Raw genomic sequence first — 17,443 nt, forward strand, 5'->3', positions numbered from 1 at the left:
TGTGAGAAACTTCATATAAAATTTTGTAAATTTATACTTGGGGTACACAAGAAAACAACAAATGCTGCAGTGTTATCTGAACTTGGAAGATTTCCAATATATTTTAATATTATAAAAGGAATGTTATTGTACTGGTATAGATTAGAGAATTTAGGTAATAATTTTCCTCTATTAAAAGAGGCATATACACAATCAAAGACACTACATCACATGAATATAACATCATGGTATGGTTCAATAAATGTTGTTTTTAAAATACTTGGTATTGACTATACAAATGCCATAAATGCTCCATTTTGTGAATCCTTATACAAATTTAAGAAATATATACAAACCAAGCTATCAACATTGTTTATTAGCTGTTGGAAAAAACAAATAGATAAATTTTCAGACAGTAAACTGAAAACCTACCTTTTATATAAAACAAATTTTGGTTTTGAAAAATATCTAACATTGATCAAGAATTTTGAACTTAGAAGAAGTTTTACTAAATTACGTGTATCTTCTCATAGATTACAAATAGAATTAGGTAGATATCAGGGTATTCCCCGAATTAACAGAATATGTAATAAATGTTCTTCCAATACTGTCGAAGATGAGGCTCATTTTCTATTTGATTGTAACAAATTTGAGGATGATAGAAATTGTATGTTAGCTAGTATTGCACAATATAATTCTTATTTTAATCATATGAACAGTCAAAGCAAAATTATCTGGTTATTTAGTGTAGAAAATGTTGAGTTACTTAAAATAATATGTAATTTTATATACAAACATCTTCCTTAGTGAAGATTAGTTAAAGGAAATCTATGTGTGTATATACATTTGATTGGACATAGAAAATTATATTCATCTGAATATCACAAGCATACTAGCCGATTAAAAAAAAAAAAAAAAAATAATTGTTAAGATATATTATTTATTCAAATGTTCTCTTATATCCTTGAGGCATCGTCCCCTGGTATCAACTGCATTCAAGTTACCTATGATGCTTCCTTGTTTGCTTTTGATACAGGTAGGAAAGAGACATTTACACACATTTTACATGCCTATGGCCCATAAGGTATCGTCCCCTGGTGTCAGCTGCCTTTAGGAAACCATAATGCTTTCCTATTTGCTGCTGACACAGGATGAGTCATGGACATGTTTAATTTCTACTTTCTTTTTGGCTAATTATTATATATTTAATTGATCCAACTTTTTGTGTACTATACATATGTGGATATCTATTTTTTTTTTTTTTTTTTTCTTTTTGGGCTGCTTGTTTGTTATCTATATCAACCACACTTGTAATAAAATGCATTAGTATTAAAAAAAAACCAACATACTATAGATTCTTTATCTACGTATTCTTTAAGAACTTAAATAGTTCTCGTTTAACTTTTTTTTTTTTTTTTTTTTATCTCATTGTTTGTATTGTATTATGAAAAAATTATTGATGTTGTAATGTTTATGCCCTTTGGGGCCCATAATTGGAAATAAAAATATCTTATCTTATCTTATTCTTTTTTTAGAAGAACCCTTATGATCATACTTCATGCAAATAAGCAGCACACGGAGTAAAAAATGGCTAACCCGGTATCTCACGTATAGATACCAAATATGTAATGTATGTTGTTATTATTGTTTTTGTATTATGTCTATGTTTTTATATTCGGTCTTAAAAAAGCACTGTTGTGATGACTGTATCTATGGTTTATTTGCACAGGCACTTGTCTCAGATTTTTTCCCCCTATATACCTTAATATAATAATGTTGTATTAAGGTATAAAGGAAAAAAATTCTAAGACAAGTGCCTGTGTTTATTTGGACTTTTAATAAAATTAATGCCGAATAGAATGTCTGAAAAATCCGGATATTTTACGTAAGTTTGCCGTTGTTGTGATTATTTTTTGTTGGTCATAGAAACGTTTGAAAACACGACAATTTTCGTTGTAATTTCTAGTTCATGTTTGACCTTGAATTTAAGGAAAAAAATATTTTTTTGATTTCTTGCTAAAATCCCCTTACTTCTTTATATTCTCTAAGCGTTAAGTATGAGTGCTGCTGCAGATCTTAAAAATCAAGGCAACAAATATTTTGCAAATAGAAGTTTTGATTCGGCGATTAATTGTTATTCAAAAGCTATTGTAAGTGAATGAAGTTATGACTTAATCAGTTAATAATGAAAAAAAAACTTTACATATATATACACTTGTGCCAAATTTGTTGATCTTCTGTACATGGAGACCGCAACATGGTACACCAGAAATGTTAAAAATACTGGTATAAATTATGGAATATTGTTTGTAAATCCTTGGTATCAGGTCGTTCTGCTACAAAAACCATCTTGTCCCAAGCTGATCTGACCCTAACTTTATCCAGCCAAATGGTAAAATATGTTATTGTAGTCTCAGCCCTAAGTTTATAACAGTACACACAATGTGAAACATCAATTGAGGTTAACGAGGCGTTCCTTGTTTTATTGCTTCAATAACATCTAATTAAAACCTTCAACTTTGTACACACGTCAAACTAAACAATTACACGCGCTGGCTGCCAGAATTAATATACAATCATTGTATATAGTGAACACCTGTTGAAAACTCAAAATTGTCATTAATTTTCTTTAATCTTCAATCAACATTTAACTATGCATAAACATGATAAATATCGTTAAATGAGGCAATACACATAGTGTTCTAGCTACATCGTTTGAACAGAACGCAGCGCCTGCTATTTTATTGACACCCATGCCTTTTTTCTGCTGTCCCTCGGGTGCCCTGCAGTTTTAATCGCGGGAAAGTCAGCAATTTCTGCCATTGAAATACCGGTAAATTCGTAATTCTTCCATGAACAAGAAGTTCATCTACATTTTTTTGTACCTGTGCAAACTGTCAAATTAAGTAACCCATTAAGTGCATGGGTTCTCCTTAACACATTGTTAATTAACACCAATTACCTTAGCTTTAGGTCATACATGTATAATTTGTGTACATCAACAAAATGAGTTACTTCCCCTTATTTATCACCTGTTCACAATATATTCCTTAAATTTATGTTTCTTTTCGTAAAAGGATTAAATATAAGATTAATTTAAGGCACTGGCTACGGTTACATGGAAATGTAACAATAATAAAAATATTATTGTTACATTGGAGTCTAATTGCCGGAATGGAAAGTTGGGTAAGGAACTGATTAATTACGAATGTAACAATAATTATTGAGGCTACAGTTACATTGAGTTATTGTTACATGAAAAACGACAATGTACTTACGCTAGATTAATTAAACTTAAATCTATAGTTTAATTGCTTAATTCTTTCATATGTACTAAATAATGCTGGTAATAATGATAAATAATAAATATTATTATTCAACAAATGGTGTGTAAATAGTTTTACGTAATCATGGTTTTGATGTTCTTAAAGTTACTACTCCAGATTAGGACTGAGTACTCCAAAGGCGAAAAATATAGTTCAATGGTTTCACTTTGAACTTAATTACTGTGAACTTCTGTATACATGTATCCATGGAGGACGTAAGTTCGTTCATCAAAAATGTGTAGGACTTAAACACATGAAATATGCTTTAAAAACCACTTACTGGATACATATGTAGAAACTGTCATTGTAAATAAAAAATTTAAGAAATTATATTTATAAATGTATGTATTGTAAATATAAAATAAATGTCTTAAACTTTTATTATTTAGTACATATTACTAGTCCAATCGTACATTGCTGTTTTTCATGTAACAATAACGCAATGTAACCATAGCCTCAATAGTTATTGTTACATTCGTAATTAATCAGGTCCTTACCCAACCATGCATTTCGGCAATTAGTCTCCAATGTAACAATAATATTTTTATTATTGTTACATTTCCATGTAACCGTAGCCAGTGCCTTAATTTAATGCAAATGCATATTACAATATTAATTAGGGCCCCGCCGACGGCGGGTCGCCCTATAGTGATCAGTCTGTCCGTCCGTCTGTCCGTCCGTCCGTCTGTCCGTCCGTAACACTTTCGTGTCCGCTCCATATCTAGAGAACCGTTATGATTTCATACTTAATACTTAACATGATTATTAACCAACACCAGAGGGTGTGTCATGTTGTATGTACAACTTCCTAGGTCAAAGGTCAAGGTCAAAAACTTTGGTTTCAGTTGACAACCCTGTGTCCTGTGGTGAAGATCGTGTCCGCTCCATATCTAGATAACCATTATGATTTCAAAGTTTATACTTGACATCCATTTTAACAACCACCAGAGGGTGTGTCATGATGAATGTACAACTTCCTAGGTCAAAGGTCAAGGTCAAAAACTTTGGTTTCGAGTTGACAATCCTGTGTCCTGTGGTGAAGATCGTGTCCGCTCCATATCTAGATAATCGTTATGATTTCAAAGTATATACTTGTCATACATTTTAACCACCACCAGAGGGCGTGTCATGATGTATGTACAACTTCCTAGGTCAAAGGTCAACGTCAAAAAAACTTTGGTTTCAGTTGACAACCCTGTGTCCTGTGGTGAAGATTGTGTCCGCTCTATATCTTGAAAACCGTTATGATTTCAAATATTATACTTGACATCTATTTTAACCAACACCAGAGGGTGTGTCATGATATATGTACCACTTCCTAGGTCAAAGGTCTGTCTGTCTGTTGGTCTGTCCATCGCTAACAAATTTGATCCACATTATATTTTGAGAGGACAGCTGTTATTATTTCATACTTTATACCTGACAAACATTTTCAACTTAACATATATATTAACCAACACAAGAGAATGTGTCATAATGTATGCATCCTAGGTCTAAGATCAGTCTGTCGGTCTGTCCATCTGTTCGTTGTTCTTAACAAATTGTGTCCGCTCTACCTCTTGAGAACCATTAATATTTCATACTTTATACTTGGTGGGTCATAATATATTGAAGGCATAATTCTAAAAATATGTGACAAATATCAATTGGGCAGCACCTTTAAACATATTGTTCAAACATCAATCCATATATCCAGAAGTCACCTTAGAGTAGTAATCAATGAGTTCACATCATGCAGTCATATCACTATTATACTATGAAAGTAAGATGAGAATATTTATCAGTTTTAACTTAAAATCTTAGATCAAAATCACACATGAGACTATGTAATAACTTCAAATAATGCTTCATATCAGATTATCCATACAACTTATTTACCCCACGTTGTTGACAGCGGGGCCCACAGAGATGGCTCCCATCTCAATGATATCTAGTTTAAATTATTTTCACTTCAATACACTTTAAAAATAAATATTTTGAAAATTATATTTTGCATCTTTACTTCCATTAACTGATCTATCAAGTGAAATCAAGAATAAAAAAAATCAAAATGTCTGTTTACACATGTATCCAATCACATCTCAGTCATTACAGCTGGACGGATGTGCTGGGCCAGCTCTCCTTTATCCGCTATCTTCGATGAGGGTTTACTTCTAGATAATCAATGACTTACTACTTTAGATGACAGAAACCAATCCAACGCTGTACAGTAAACGCTGTAGTAAGCGTATTCCCGCGTTAATATGCACTTCAAAACCAGTGATATTGTTGGCTTTTTATTTATAATAAACTATGAATTTGACTGGAACTTAAATTTGCAGACCCCCTTTCAAGAGGTAAACCCTCATTTGAAATAAGACCCCTTATTGTAAGTGAAGATACATAAATAGACCCTCAAATCTGCATATATAGATTTAGGCATAAACATTTTTTAAATGAGTGTTCTTCAGTTTGTTTTCATGCACAATTACTACTGAGACTGCACTGTTTGGGAAAAAAGCTGTTTTTATGGGAATAATTGCAAGCCATTTTTTTTTTCAAATTGGGATTTTTTTCCAGGGGGAAAAGCCTTTATTCTCCAGTAATTTAAAGCAAACAATATCACTGAAAACCCATTGTAGATAGGGGAGTGTTATGCTGATTAACGTCCGAAGGCTGTATCCTAGGTTTTACGGCTTAGGTCCTGATAACGCTTCCTGTCATCTTTAGCGCTACGTCCAAGACTCATCCACCAGTACTCCATCATCGAGGTTAGCGGGCTGCCAAGCTGACCAAACTAGCCCTGAAAACAGCCGTTGTGAAGAAATAAGAGCAAAATAGTAAACAAACCAAAATGAACTCACAAAACCAAGATGGCGACCTCCAAAATGGCGTTCACCACCTGTTCCTGACCGATGGCACGAAATTATTTAAACGCTCACCAATCGCCTTCGGGCACCGAGCCGATTGTGCAAGGGCTGTATAGCCAGTCAAGGTCGTAAAAAACTTCCATTTGTTGTCTGTTTACATATTAGTTGAGACTGGTATTGTAAAAGCAACTATATAATTTGAAGCTTCCTAAAAGGGTCTCAGCATCATGACCATAGATTTAAAGTCAACCATATAAAATTGTGCCAAAAGTACTGAAATATATTACTCCATTTTAACTGAAACTTGAATTTACAAGAATGCATCAAAGTTATGTGCTAATTAATTATGAGGCTTAAATAAGTGTCTTTTTTTTTTAGTGACATTAATTAACGCGTAAAATTGCCCTTTTTTCAATGAAATTTACGCGTAAAATTGCCCGTTTTCTGACAAGTACCCTGCCCTTTTCAAATCCTGGCTAGAACACTGATGAAAAATATTCACATCTATAATACTAAAATTACGAGGTCCAATTTGTCAGCCGTCATCACGTAAAAACGACGAATCAAAGAATTCAACTTTATATATAACTAATATAGTACAAAGGTGTAGATTAAAAATTACACCACTCCAGGCCCTTTTGTTTTCCACGTAATTAATATTGCCAATAATTAAGAAGTTCCTGGTCGAGTCCGATACCGATACCAATAGTATATTCACCTGTCACCGATTACCTTATCTGTACGTTCCGCATCTGACAGGCGCACCACCAAACGGTGTATTCAGGATTAATATGCTATATAGTATTACACGGATCATAATCACAGGGTTGACACTACTTAATTGTCAAATTGTTACCTATTGTAGTATTTTAATCAGTTAAACTTTCTAAGATAACAATACGAATCTATAATACTAAAATTACGAGGTCCAATTTGTCAGCTGTCATCACGTAAAAACGACGAATCAAAAAATTCAACTTTATATATAACTAATATAGTACAAAGGTGTAGATTAAAAATTACACCACTCCAGGCCCCTTTGTTTTCCACGTAATTAATATTGCCAATAATTAAGAAGTTCCGGGTCGAGTCTGATACCGATACCAATAGTATATTCACCTGTTACCGATTACCTTATCTGTACGTTCCGCATCTGATAGGCGCACCACCAAACGGTGTATTCAGGATTAATATGCTATATAGTATTACACGGGTCATAATCACAGGGTTGACACTACTTAATTGTCAAATTGTTACCTATTGTAGTATTTTAATCAGTTAGACTTTCTAAGATAACAATACGAATACTAAAAATCTGGACTAAAATAAGGCGTATAGGTACAGTTTTCTATTTGTTAGCGGGCATGACGTAAAACAGCGAATCAAAGAATTCAACTTTATTTATAACTAATATAGGACAATGCTGTTGATTAAAAAGTACTCCATTCCAGGACCTTTTGTTTTCCAAATAATTAATATTATCAATAATTGATAAGTTCCAGTTCGACGGGTTCAAACAGAAAGATTTGAAAGCAGAGAAAACTGTGTATCTTATAATCGGCATGACTTTATCAGATAACAATACTAATACTAAAATAAGGCTTGCGTATAGTTATATACTTCAGTCACGGACCCGCGATATCACGGGTGTGTTCTAGTTTTAATTATGTTTTCCTCTTGTTTGATTTCAGTTCTTTATATTTCACAATTTGTGTCTGTATTTTCTGGACAATGATGCACAAATAATGCATTTTGCAAGTTTATTATATATTGTACAAAAAGAGTTATAGAAACAAATTACTAAGTAAGATAAATATATTAAGTTGTTCTAAAACACAAGTAAAATTAATATCATAAAACAACAGGGAAAACGTAAAACTTGCTGTTATATACAATAATTAATAAAATTTCATGTAAATAAATGTAGCAATTTGATCAATGGTTCCAATTTTCTTTCTACTATTTATTGATGGAATATCAACTCTCTTGTCACTAAAATTGTTTTCTTTTGCATATTCTTTTAATATTTATTTGGAATAAGTAATTTTAATAAGAAAAATTGTTTTCTTGTCACTAAATAGTCTTCTTGTCGCTTCTTGTAGCTAAAATTTTTCTTGTCGCTAATTAGTGAGACCGAATTCATCAAACAAAATTTCTCGATTTGAGTAGTATTATAACATTAGACAAAAACAAAGTTTGTGTGCATCCCCTTGGGAATCTTCTTCTACAGTTGTGTATGGAACTACATGTACATGTATTATAATTACACAGTTGAAAGAATAATTAAGATCAGTCATTTGAAAACTTGCTATTTTTTTAAATGATATATACATGGTTTCTCTTGCAGTTGTGTCACTTTAAATAGTACTGACTCCTCTGCACCAGGCACGAGGATGACATACCAGTTATGTGCAACTTCTTACAATATCTTACCATATCATTAATGTCCAGATACACATTTTAATATGCACCCACATGCCATATAGCACCGTCCCTTGGTGCCTCCTGCAGTACAGCTAGATATATTTAGCCTACTCACAGTATTCTTTTTTGTTACTTTCTAGAGGTGTGCCTGAGAGGAAGGTTTTATATATACTCCTTTATATATATATATACTAATATATGAAAACTGTTGTTTCTTATTTGTGTTTGTAACTACGTACAAATGATGTATCTGTATTGGTTATTATATTTGTAAAAGAATAATATTATAATGATATTATATAATGCTCCTTGTGAGCCCATTTTATTGAAATAAAGCATCTTCTTCTTCTATACATGTATGGTACTAACTTTTAGAATATTCAATGTACCATGTATGTTTTAATATGAAATAATCATACATGCACAAAAGTGAATAGTCTTCATACATGTTATAACTTCTGTTAAAAAATCATAATTAAGACAAATGCTTTTAACTGCAGCAGCATAATCATCTTCAATCATCTAATGTGATAAATATTCAAAAAAAATATTTGACTAAATGTCTTGCTATTACAATGTATTCAAGAAATAAGGAAACAACTTGGGCCATATCGATTTGTGGCTGGATCACATGAAAGGCTTCAAAGCTATGAAAAGGTCTATTGATTTACCCTATAATACATGTAGGTACATGTACATGTATACATAAATGTCACAGACAGGTCACATACTCTTCAGATAAATGAGACAGAATAGACTTGTGTGGGTTATTCCTTTTGAGAAAAAGCATCTATTACTAGTATTAGTAATTACATGATAGTCTGAAAAAATCTCTTGTATAAAGATAATAATAAATTCAGGCGACTTTTTGGTAATTAAATAATGAGTAATAAATCAAAAAAGAAGACAGAATGACATTATAGCTTTACATGTACACTAATTGTGATCATAAATGTTTCATCCTAAAAAATAAAGTTTTAATTGTTTTGTGACTTGAACTTTGTGAGAAATTTAACTTTACTGACATTCATGTTTTGTTTTTTTTCAGTTGAAAAGTCCTAATACCTCAACTTACTTCACAAATAGAGCATTATGTTATTTAAAAATGAAAAAGTGGGATTTAGCTCAACAAGATTGTCGACGTGCCTTAGATTTAGACAGATCTTTAGTGAAAGGACATTTTTTCATGGGACAAGCCTTGGTTGAACTTGGCTTGTATGATGAAGCTATTGCAAGTTTGATGAGAGGTAAATATTAAATTAGTATATACTGTATGAATCGTTACAAATTGAAAACCATTTTAGTCCATTCAGAAATTACATATTATTTACAACCGTACTGTTAAAAATAGGACAACACAAGAATTACATTTATTATGATTTCAATTTTAGAAGACACAAAAAAAAAAAGATTTGAGGATAAACTTATTTAAATACAGTACTTGAAAGGCCACACCATAGTATAAAGAATGGAACATTTGATTTGAATTGATGAGTCTGAAAAAAAATATCACAAAAATACTCTTGAAATTACTGTGTATGCCATCTTATTGTTATTGCAATGAAACATTTGTTCTGGTAGATTCAAACTAGTGTCAAGTTAGCAATACTTCGAAGCTTTAATACAATTAGTTGTATTTTACTGCATATCTTTTTGCTATCAATTTTATGAACTATAGTGTTGCAACAAAGACATTTTGTAAGGAATGTTGTCTTGTGTTTGTAATACTTGTTCCTTGAATGTTTTTTTTTTCAATAGGGCACATGCTCCTTGTTTCAGGCTTTTTGATGTTTCCTGCAAAAAAAGTCAACCTATGTGACCACTACCCATCCTTTTATCATTCTCAGATTTATCTTTTTAGTCGCATCCATTAATCATGTTAATGAAACTAGGCTTTTTAATGTTCCTCATGCCTAGTTAAGGGTTTAGATTGTGACATATGATATATAAAAAGAAAGCAATCATTTAGATTTTATTTGACCTTTTTACTATATTGCAGCAAATGATTTAGCCAAAGAACAAAAGTTAAACTTTGGAGATGATATAGCAGGTGCTCTTAGAATGGCCAAGAAAAGAAGATGGAATGCAATAGAAGAAAAACGTATTAAAGAGGAAATAGAATTACAGTCTTATATAAATAATCTCATTATTGAAGACAAAAAGAGGCAAGTCTTTATTATAAGAGATCAAAATTATTAGTGCAAATGTTACATTATTTGTTATATAGTTTAAAAACTTGAGGAATCCTCTAAAGTAGGCTTTTTTAAAATTATCAAGTACCCATTCTTATTAATATAAGAATAAGAAGATGTGATATGATTGTCAATGAGACAACTATCCACCAGGGTTCATATGACATGGATGAAAGCAACTATATGTCACTTGAAGGCCTTCAATAAGGAAAACCAATTCAGTAAGCTGAATGCCCTGACATGAAAAAATGTAAAAAATTCAAATGAGAACATCAACAGCCTTATTCATGCTAAAACAATAAAGAAAAAGCAAATACATGATTTGGGACAGGCACATGCAGAATGTTTTTTGACTCTCAAACTAACCTCAGACGATGGTGTAACAACAAAACACAACTGTAAAAATCAGTTGAAAACAGCTTCAGTTATCAGATCTGCAGGAAGCACAAAAACACGACAAACACACCAAAATCACAAATCTGATCTTAGAGTATTGATAGTTCCTGAAAACTAAATTGTATGTAGGTAAATAAATTGGGGTTTTTTTTATGAAAAATTATATACGAAAAATATGAATGATCTTATAACTAGAGAAATATTACCTTATGATAAAAGACCTTTCTTGATTGTTCTTTTTGTTAAATGGAAGTTAAAATTTTGTTTAAATGACATATTTTCATAGACTATGCATGTATGCAAATATCAGTGCAGTGTATTTGTATCTTATGATAAATTAATGAAGTTTAATGTACATGGCAATAATTGTTCTACAGGAAACTGGAAAAACTTCGTGAAGAAACCTCTGATCAAGAAAGTTTTACAGAAGTACAGAATGCATTAGAGGAAGATAATGTAAGAAATACAGATAAATATTACTGGTAGAGGTATCAATATACTGTAAAAGTCAAATTGGCACTATTGAATTATGCTCATGAATTTATACTTTCATAGAAGATGGATGGTTGTGTTTTTTATTATCTTTTCAACAAAGATTTAAGGAACTTAAAATAAATATGACTAAATTGTGTATTATATGATTATGCTTTAATATCTGTTTCATTATCCACAGATACAATATTTTTGTAGTTTTTTTTTTTTTTTAAATTCTTTAATATAATTTGTCTCTACCTATTTATTATCATATTTCATCAAAATGATAGGGATTTTTTTTATTACATTCAGCACTGTTTGTAGAATGGTTTATAAATAATACATGTTTTGAGTACAATTTAATACAATGATTTACTTCTTACAGGACACAAGAATAAAAGATGTAAATGAGTTATTTTCCCAGTTAGACCACAGACGAAAGGTAGATCATTATTGTTTGGAATTAAAAATAAATAATAAGTTTTTCTACTGAATCGTTATTAAGAAACCACTTTGGCTGTCAGACTCTATCTGTACAAAATATTACTTTTTTTGTAGATGATGGCATCATTTGCTATAATAGTAAGGTGAACTTCAGCTAGCAATTTGTGGTATTTGTAGAATGTACAGAAAGTTATCTTAAGCTGTGTCAAACAAGAAGAAAATGTTATTTAAAAATATATGCTGACATACAATTCTTACACTATTTTCATTTGATGGACTTCACTTTAAAAAAAATACACATCTTCAAGAAAATATAAATCATGTAATATCAATGTTATTTCTTCATAAACATCAAGTTCAATTTTAAGAACAAGTTTAACAAAACATACTAGAATTTGAAGAAAAGAGACCTTAGCAATAAATGTGTATAAAGATTTAGTCTTCATGTTATATCTATTTTGTATTTCTACTGTTATTTCAGACAAGAGATGTTCCTGATTATTTATGTGGGAAGATAAGTTTTGAATTGATGAGGGAACCAGTCATTACACCCTCAGGAATTACATATGATAAAAAGGATATAGTGGAACATTTACAGGTATATTATACTTTGTTATAACATATGAACATTATTTAAGGAATGACTGTAATATTTTTTATGCCCCACCTATGATAGTAGAGGGGCATTATGTTTTCTGGTCTGTGCCTCCGTTCGTCCGTCCGTCCGTCTGTGCCTCCGTCCGTCCGGTTAAAGTTTTTGGTCGAGGTAGTTTTTGATGAAGCTGAAGTCCAATCAACTTGAAACTTAATACACACGTTCCCCATGATATGATCTTTCTAATTTTAATGCCAAATTATAGTTTTGACCCCAATTTCATGGTCCACTGAACATAGAAAATGATAGTGCAAAGTTCAGGTTAAAGTTTTTGGTCAAGGTAGTTTTTGATGAAGTTAAAGTTACATCAACTTGAAACTTAGTACATATGTTCCCTATGATATGATCTTTCTAATTTTAATTCCAAATTAAAGTTTTGACCCCAATTTCACGGTCCACTGAACATAGAAAATGATAGTGGGAGTGGGGCATCCGTGTACTATGGACACATTCTTGTTTCTGTTTATGAAGAATTAATATTAAAAATGTGGTGCACACTGCATAACCTGTGAAACGGGTTATTTTAAAGTGTGCACAACAATGTTGATGTTATTTTGAATAGACAGATGAAATATTACAGTTATTCTTTATAATTTAATTCTAAATTCCATTTTAAGCCAGAGCAAACCATGAAAAAATGCAGATGATGTCAGTCACATGACAAAATTATGTCTATAGACAAAACACCGTAAGCCAAGAAGACATGTTACATCCAAAATTTAATTATTTGGTATTGTAAACTGTTATTTACATGGTAAAGAAGAAAAAGACTTATGTTCTACATTTGAGTATTCTAAACTATTGCAAAATGTTCTTATTGATTTGTTAAAAGCTATGCATATATTTGTTTTTGTTGTCATCTTCCTTCTCCTCAACCTAATGGTGGAGGAGGATCATCTAATATTCAGTATATCATTAACCTACAACAATGTATATGATTTGCAAGGAGTATGAATGACAAAATTATTGTGGATTGAATTTCAAATTTACTTCAATAGTAGAACCAAATGCTATAAAATTGATTGTTTTTTGAAAATTGTAGAAGTCTTCATAGGAGAAGAGGTTAAGATTGAATATTGTTAAGGCTGAAAATAAACATTGACAAATTATGTTATATATTTATCACCCTTTTTTCTACATTACAGAGAGTTGGACACTTTGACCCAGTAACTCGTACAGATCTGACACAGGACCAACTGATTCCAAACCTTGCAATGAAGGAAGTGATAGATACATTTTTAGAGGAAAATCCCTGGGCTGAAGATTATTGAAATATGTGGAGTTTTAATTCATCAAATGAAGTAGTAATGCATAAGTATACTACTTAAGATAAGAAGCAATGATATCATTAGGTTCTGTGAAGAAAGCAGAGATGTTAAGTTTGACATCGTTATCATCATCATCATCATACTGTTCATCATCATTTTTGATATCATAATCACCATCAACATTTTCATTGTTACAATTTTATCATTTTTAACATTTTCATCATCACTAAATTAAGTTTTTATACATCAGTCAAAGACCAATGTGTAAAAATCCATCTCTTTATCATTTAGTGTGCTACCTCAAATTTGCTTTTACCAATAGAATAGACTGAAGAATGTTTCCTGTTTTGTTTTCTTTATGCATTTTTAATAATCAGATTTCTTTAACCAAAATCCAATATGTTTTGGATTGATAGAGGAAGCTCCCTACAGATTTATTTTTACTTCCCAGGTGTCCCTCCAGAGTTTATATGGGACTTTGTTGCTTGGGTTGATTTACTGGTTACTTTACATAATTGTTGGAATTGGTAAACATAATGAACCTTTTCAATTTAAAGAAAATTTTAATATGTAATGGTTTGTCATTCAAGAGTAATAGGTTATTTTGCAGTCATATTTGAAGCAATATTTATATGTTAAAGGGTATCCTCATGCATGTTTTTTTCTACAGAGCTATTTCATTGGCATTTAATAAAATGCTTTCTAGATATCCCATTTTATTATTGCAATAGTTTCAATATGCACATTAAAAGAGTATAAGTTACTTTTAGCATAGCTGTTAATTTTTTTATTTCTCTCCTTTTTATAGAATTTATCAATATTCATTTCTGAATTCAATCTAAATTTGTAAGAATCAGAGGATTGGTATACTGAAGTGTTACTAAATGTAAACTAACTTTAAGCTTATTGCAACTGATGAAATGATCATAAAATTGACATTATACCTGCCCCCAACCTTTTTTCCCCCACATGATTTTGTTAAGACTGTTTAAAGACATCAACATTAATATTGATTTGGATAGGAAATATTGTAAAATGAATTTCAAATTTCAAATTGAATAACTAATTCCAAGAATTGTAATAGTTTTGTCATAGATAATTCCTATATTGTCTTCCCTCAGAATACACTCCAAGTCCTATCAGATGTTTAAATGTGGTACAGTGTTACCCCTCTACCCTTTACTTTAGTAGTCGTTTACTATGCAATTTTGTATCTTGAAAGAAAATTAATACTATATTGCATATGATTCCTTTTATTTATTGAAAAAAAACCCATTTTACAACCCTAATATTCTATTAATCAAGCTATTGTACCGGTACATGAATTTAATTGATTAATTAGTTCAATCTTTTATCTTCTATTATGATCAACTTGTCCTTTTTATACGACCGCAAAAATTTTAATTTTTCGTCGTATATTGCTATCACGTTGGCGTCGTCGTCGTCCAAATACTTTTAGTTTTCGCACTCTAACTTTAGTAAAAGTGAATAGAAATCTATGAAATTTTAACACAAGGTTTATGACCATAAAAGGAAGGTTGGGATTGATTTTGGGAGTTTTGGTCCTAACATTTTAGGAATTAGGGGCCAAAAACGGCCCAAATAAGCATTTTCTTGGTTTTCGCACTATAACTTTAGTTTAAGTAAATAGAAATCTATGAAATTTGAACACAAGGTTTATGACCACAAAAGGAAGGTTGGGATTGATTTTGGGTGTTTTGGTTCCAACAGTTTAGGAATAAGGGGCCAAAAAAGGGCCCAAATAAGCATTATTCTTGGTTTTCGCACAATAACTTTAGTATAAGTAAATAGAAATCAATGAAAATAAAACACAAGGTTTATGACCACAAAAGGAAGGTTGGGATTGATTTTAGGAGTTGAGGTCCCAACAGTTTTGGAATAAGGGGCCAAAAAGGGGCCCAAATAAGCATTATTCTTGGTTTTCGCACCATAACTTCAGTATAAGTAAATAGAAATCTATGAAATTTTAAACACAAGGTTTGTGACCATAAAAGGAAGGTTGGGTTTGATTTTGGGAGTTTTGGTCCCAACAGTTTAGGAATAAGGGGCCCAAAGGGTCCAAAATTGAACTTTGTTTGATTTTAACAAAAATTGAATCCTTGGGGTTCTTTGCTATGCTGAATCTAAAAATGTACTTAGATTTTTGATTATTGGCCCAGTTTTCAAGTTGGTCCAAATCGGGGTCCAAAATTAAACTTTGTTTGATTTCATCAAAAATTGAATAATTGGGGTTCTTTGATATGCCAAATCTTACTGTGTATGTAGATTCTTAATTTTTGGTCCCATTTTCAAATTGGTCTACATTAAAGTCAAAAGGGTCCAAAATTAAACTAAGTTTGATTTTAACAAAAATTGAATTCTTGGGCTTTTTTGATATGCTGAATCTAAACATGTACTTAGATTTTTGATTATGGGCCCAGTTTTCAAGTTGGTTCAAATCAGGATCCAAAATTATTATATTAAGTATTGTGCAATAGCAAGAAATTTTCAATTGCACAGTATTCAGCAATAGCAAGAAATCTTCAATTGCACAGTATTGTACAATAACAAGAAATTTTCAATTGCACAGTATTGCGCAATAGCAAGAAATCTTCAATTGCACAGTATTGCGCAATAGCAAGAAATATCTAATTGCACAATATTGTGCAATAGCAAGAAATTTTTAATTGGAGTTATCTTTCTTTGTCCAGAATAGTAGTTGAATCAACTTAAATTATTGTTTTATACAATATACAATGTATATTCACTTTTACTACCAACTGATAAATTAAAACAATCTTTACCATTCAGTGATAACAAGCACTTTTTTTTACATTTTAATATTTTATGATGTATTTAAATGAGTAGTTATTGTTGCAAACTCCATTAGAAATTTGAATTGAGATCAGTTTTGAAATAAGGGAAAGGGGCATGTGAAAAAAAAATGGGTGGGGGTGTTCAATTTTTCTCATTTCAGATTTCATAAATAAAAAGAAAATTTGTTCAAACATTTTTTTGAGAGGATTAATATTCAACAGCATAGTGAATTGCTCAAAGGCAAAAAAAATATTTTAAGTTCATTAGACCACATTCATTCTGTGTCAGAAACCTATGCTGTGTCAACTATTTCAGCACAATCCAAATTTAGAGCTGAATCCAGCTTGAATGTTGTGTCCATACTTGCCCCAACCATTCAGAGTTCAACCTCTGCGGTCGTATAAAGCTGCGCCCTGCGGAGCATCTGGTTCCTACATGTTCACACTAACATATATTCCTTCCTAAAAATATGCACTCCGTCCATCAATAAGGAGAAAATAAATCCAACTGAAGACAAAATAAACAAATATTCTTCAGACAATTTCAACACATGGTTTGATAAAATCCAGTTGTTATGACTACTGTAAAATATTTATTTTTTTGAATGTTTAATCTTGTG

At 31.2% G+C, this 17,443-nt stretch overlaps 1 protein-coding gene across 1 annotated transcript; it reads left to right on the forward strand.

Moving 5' to 3' along the window:
• The first annotated feature begins 1,950 nt into the window (after positions 1–1,950).
• Positions 1,951–16,932, forward strand: LOC143045987 (E3 ubiquitin-protein ligase CHIP-like). The gene is made up of 7 exons (XM_076218893.1): positions 1,951–2,129; positions 9,627–9,825; positions 10,578–10,743; positions 11,544–11,622; positions 12,026–12,082; positions 12,566–12,682; positions 13,885–16,932. The coding sequence occupies exons 1-7, from the start codon at positions 2,037–2,039 to the stop codon at positions 14,008–14,010; spliced, it is 837 nt and encodes a 278-aa protein (XP_076075008.1). The 5' UTR covers positions 1,951–2,036; the 3' UTR covers positions 14,011–16,932.
• The last annotated feature ends 511 nt before the right edge of the window (positions 16,933–17,443 follow it).

Source organism: Mytilus galloprovincialis, chromosome 9 (genome assembly GCF_965363235.1).
Source record: "Mytilus galloprovincialis chromosome 9, xbMytGall1.hap1.1, whole genome shotgun sequence".
NCBI classification, from domain to species: Eukaryota; Metazoa; Mollusca; class Bivalvia; order Mytilida; family Mytilidae; genus Mytilus; species Mytilus galloprovincialis.

Excerpts from the sequence above, each read along its gene's own strand:
- LOC143045987 (XM_076218893.1), top strand. The coding sequence starts at position 2,037 with ATGAGTGCTGCTGCAGATCTTAAAAATCAAGGCAACAAATATTTTGCA. Across the intron at positions 11,623-12,025 it reads ATGCATTAGAGGAAGATAAT|GACACAAGAATAAAAGATGT; the intron begins GTAAGAAATACA and ends TACTTCTTACAG. Across the intron at positions 12,683-13,884 it reads ATATAGTGGAACATTTACAG|AGAGTTGGACACTTTGACCC; the intron begins GTATATTATACT and ends TCTACATTACAG.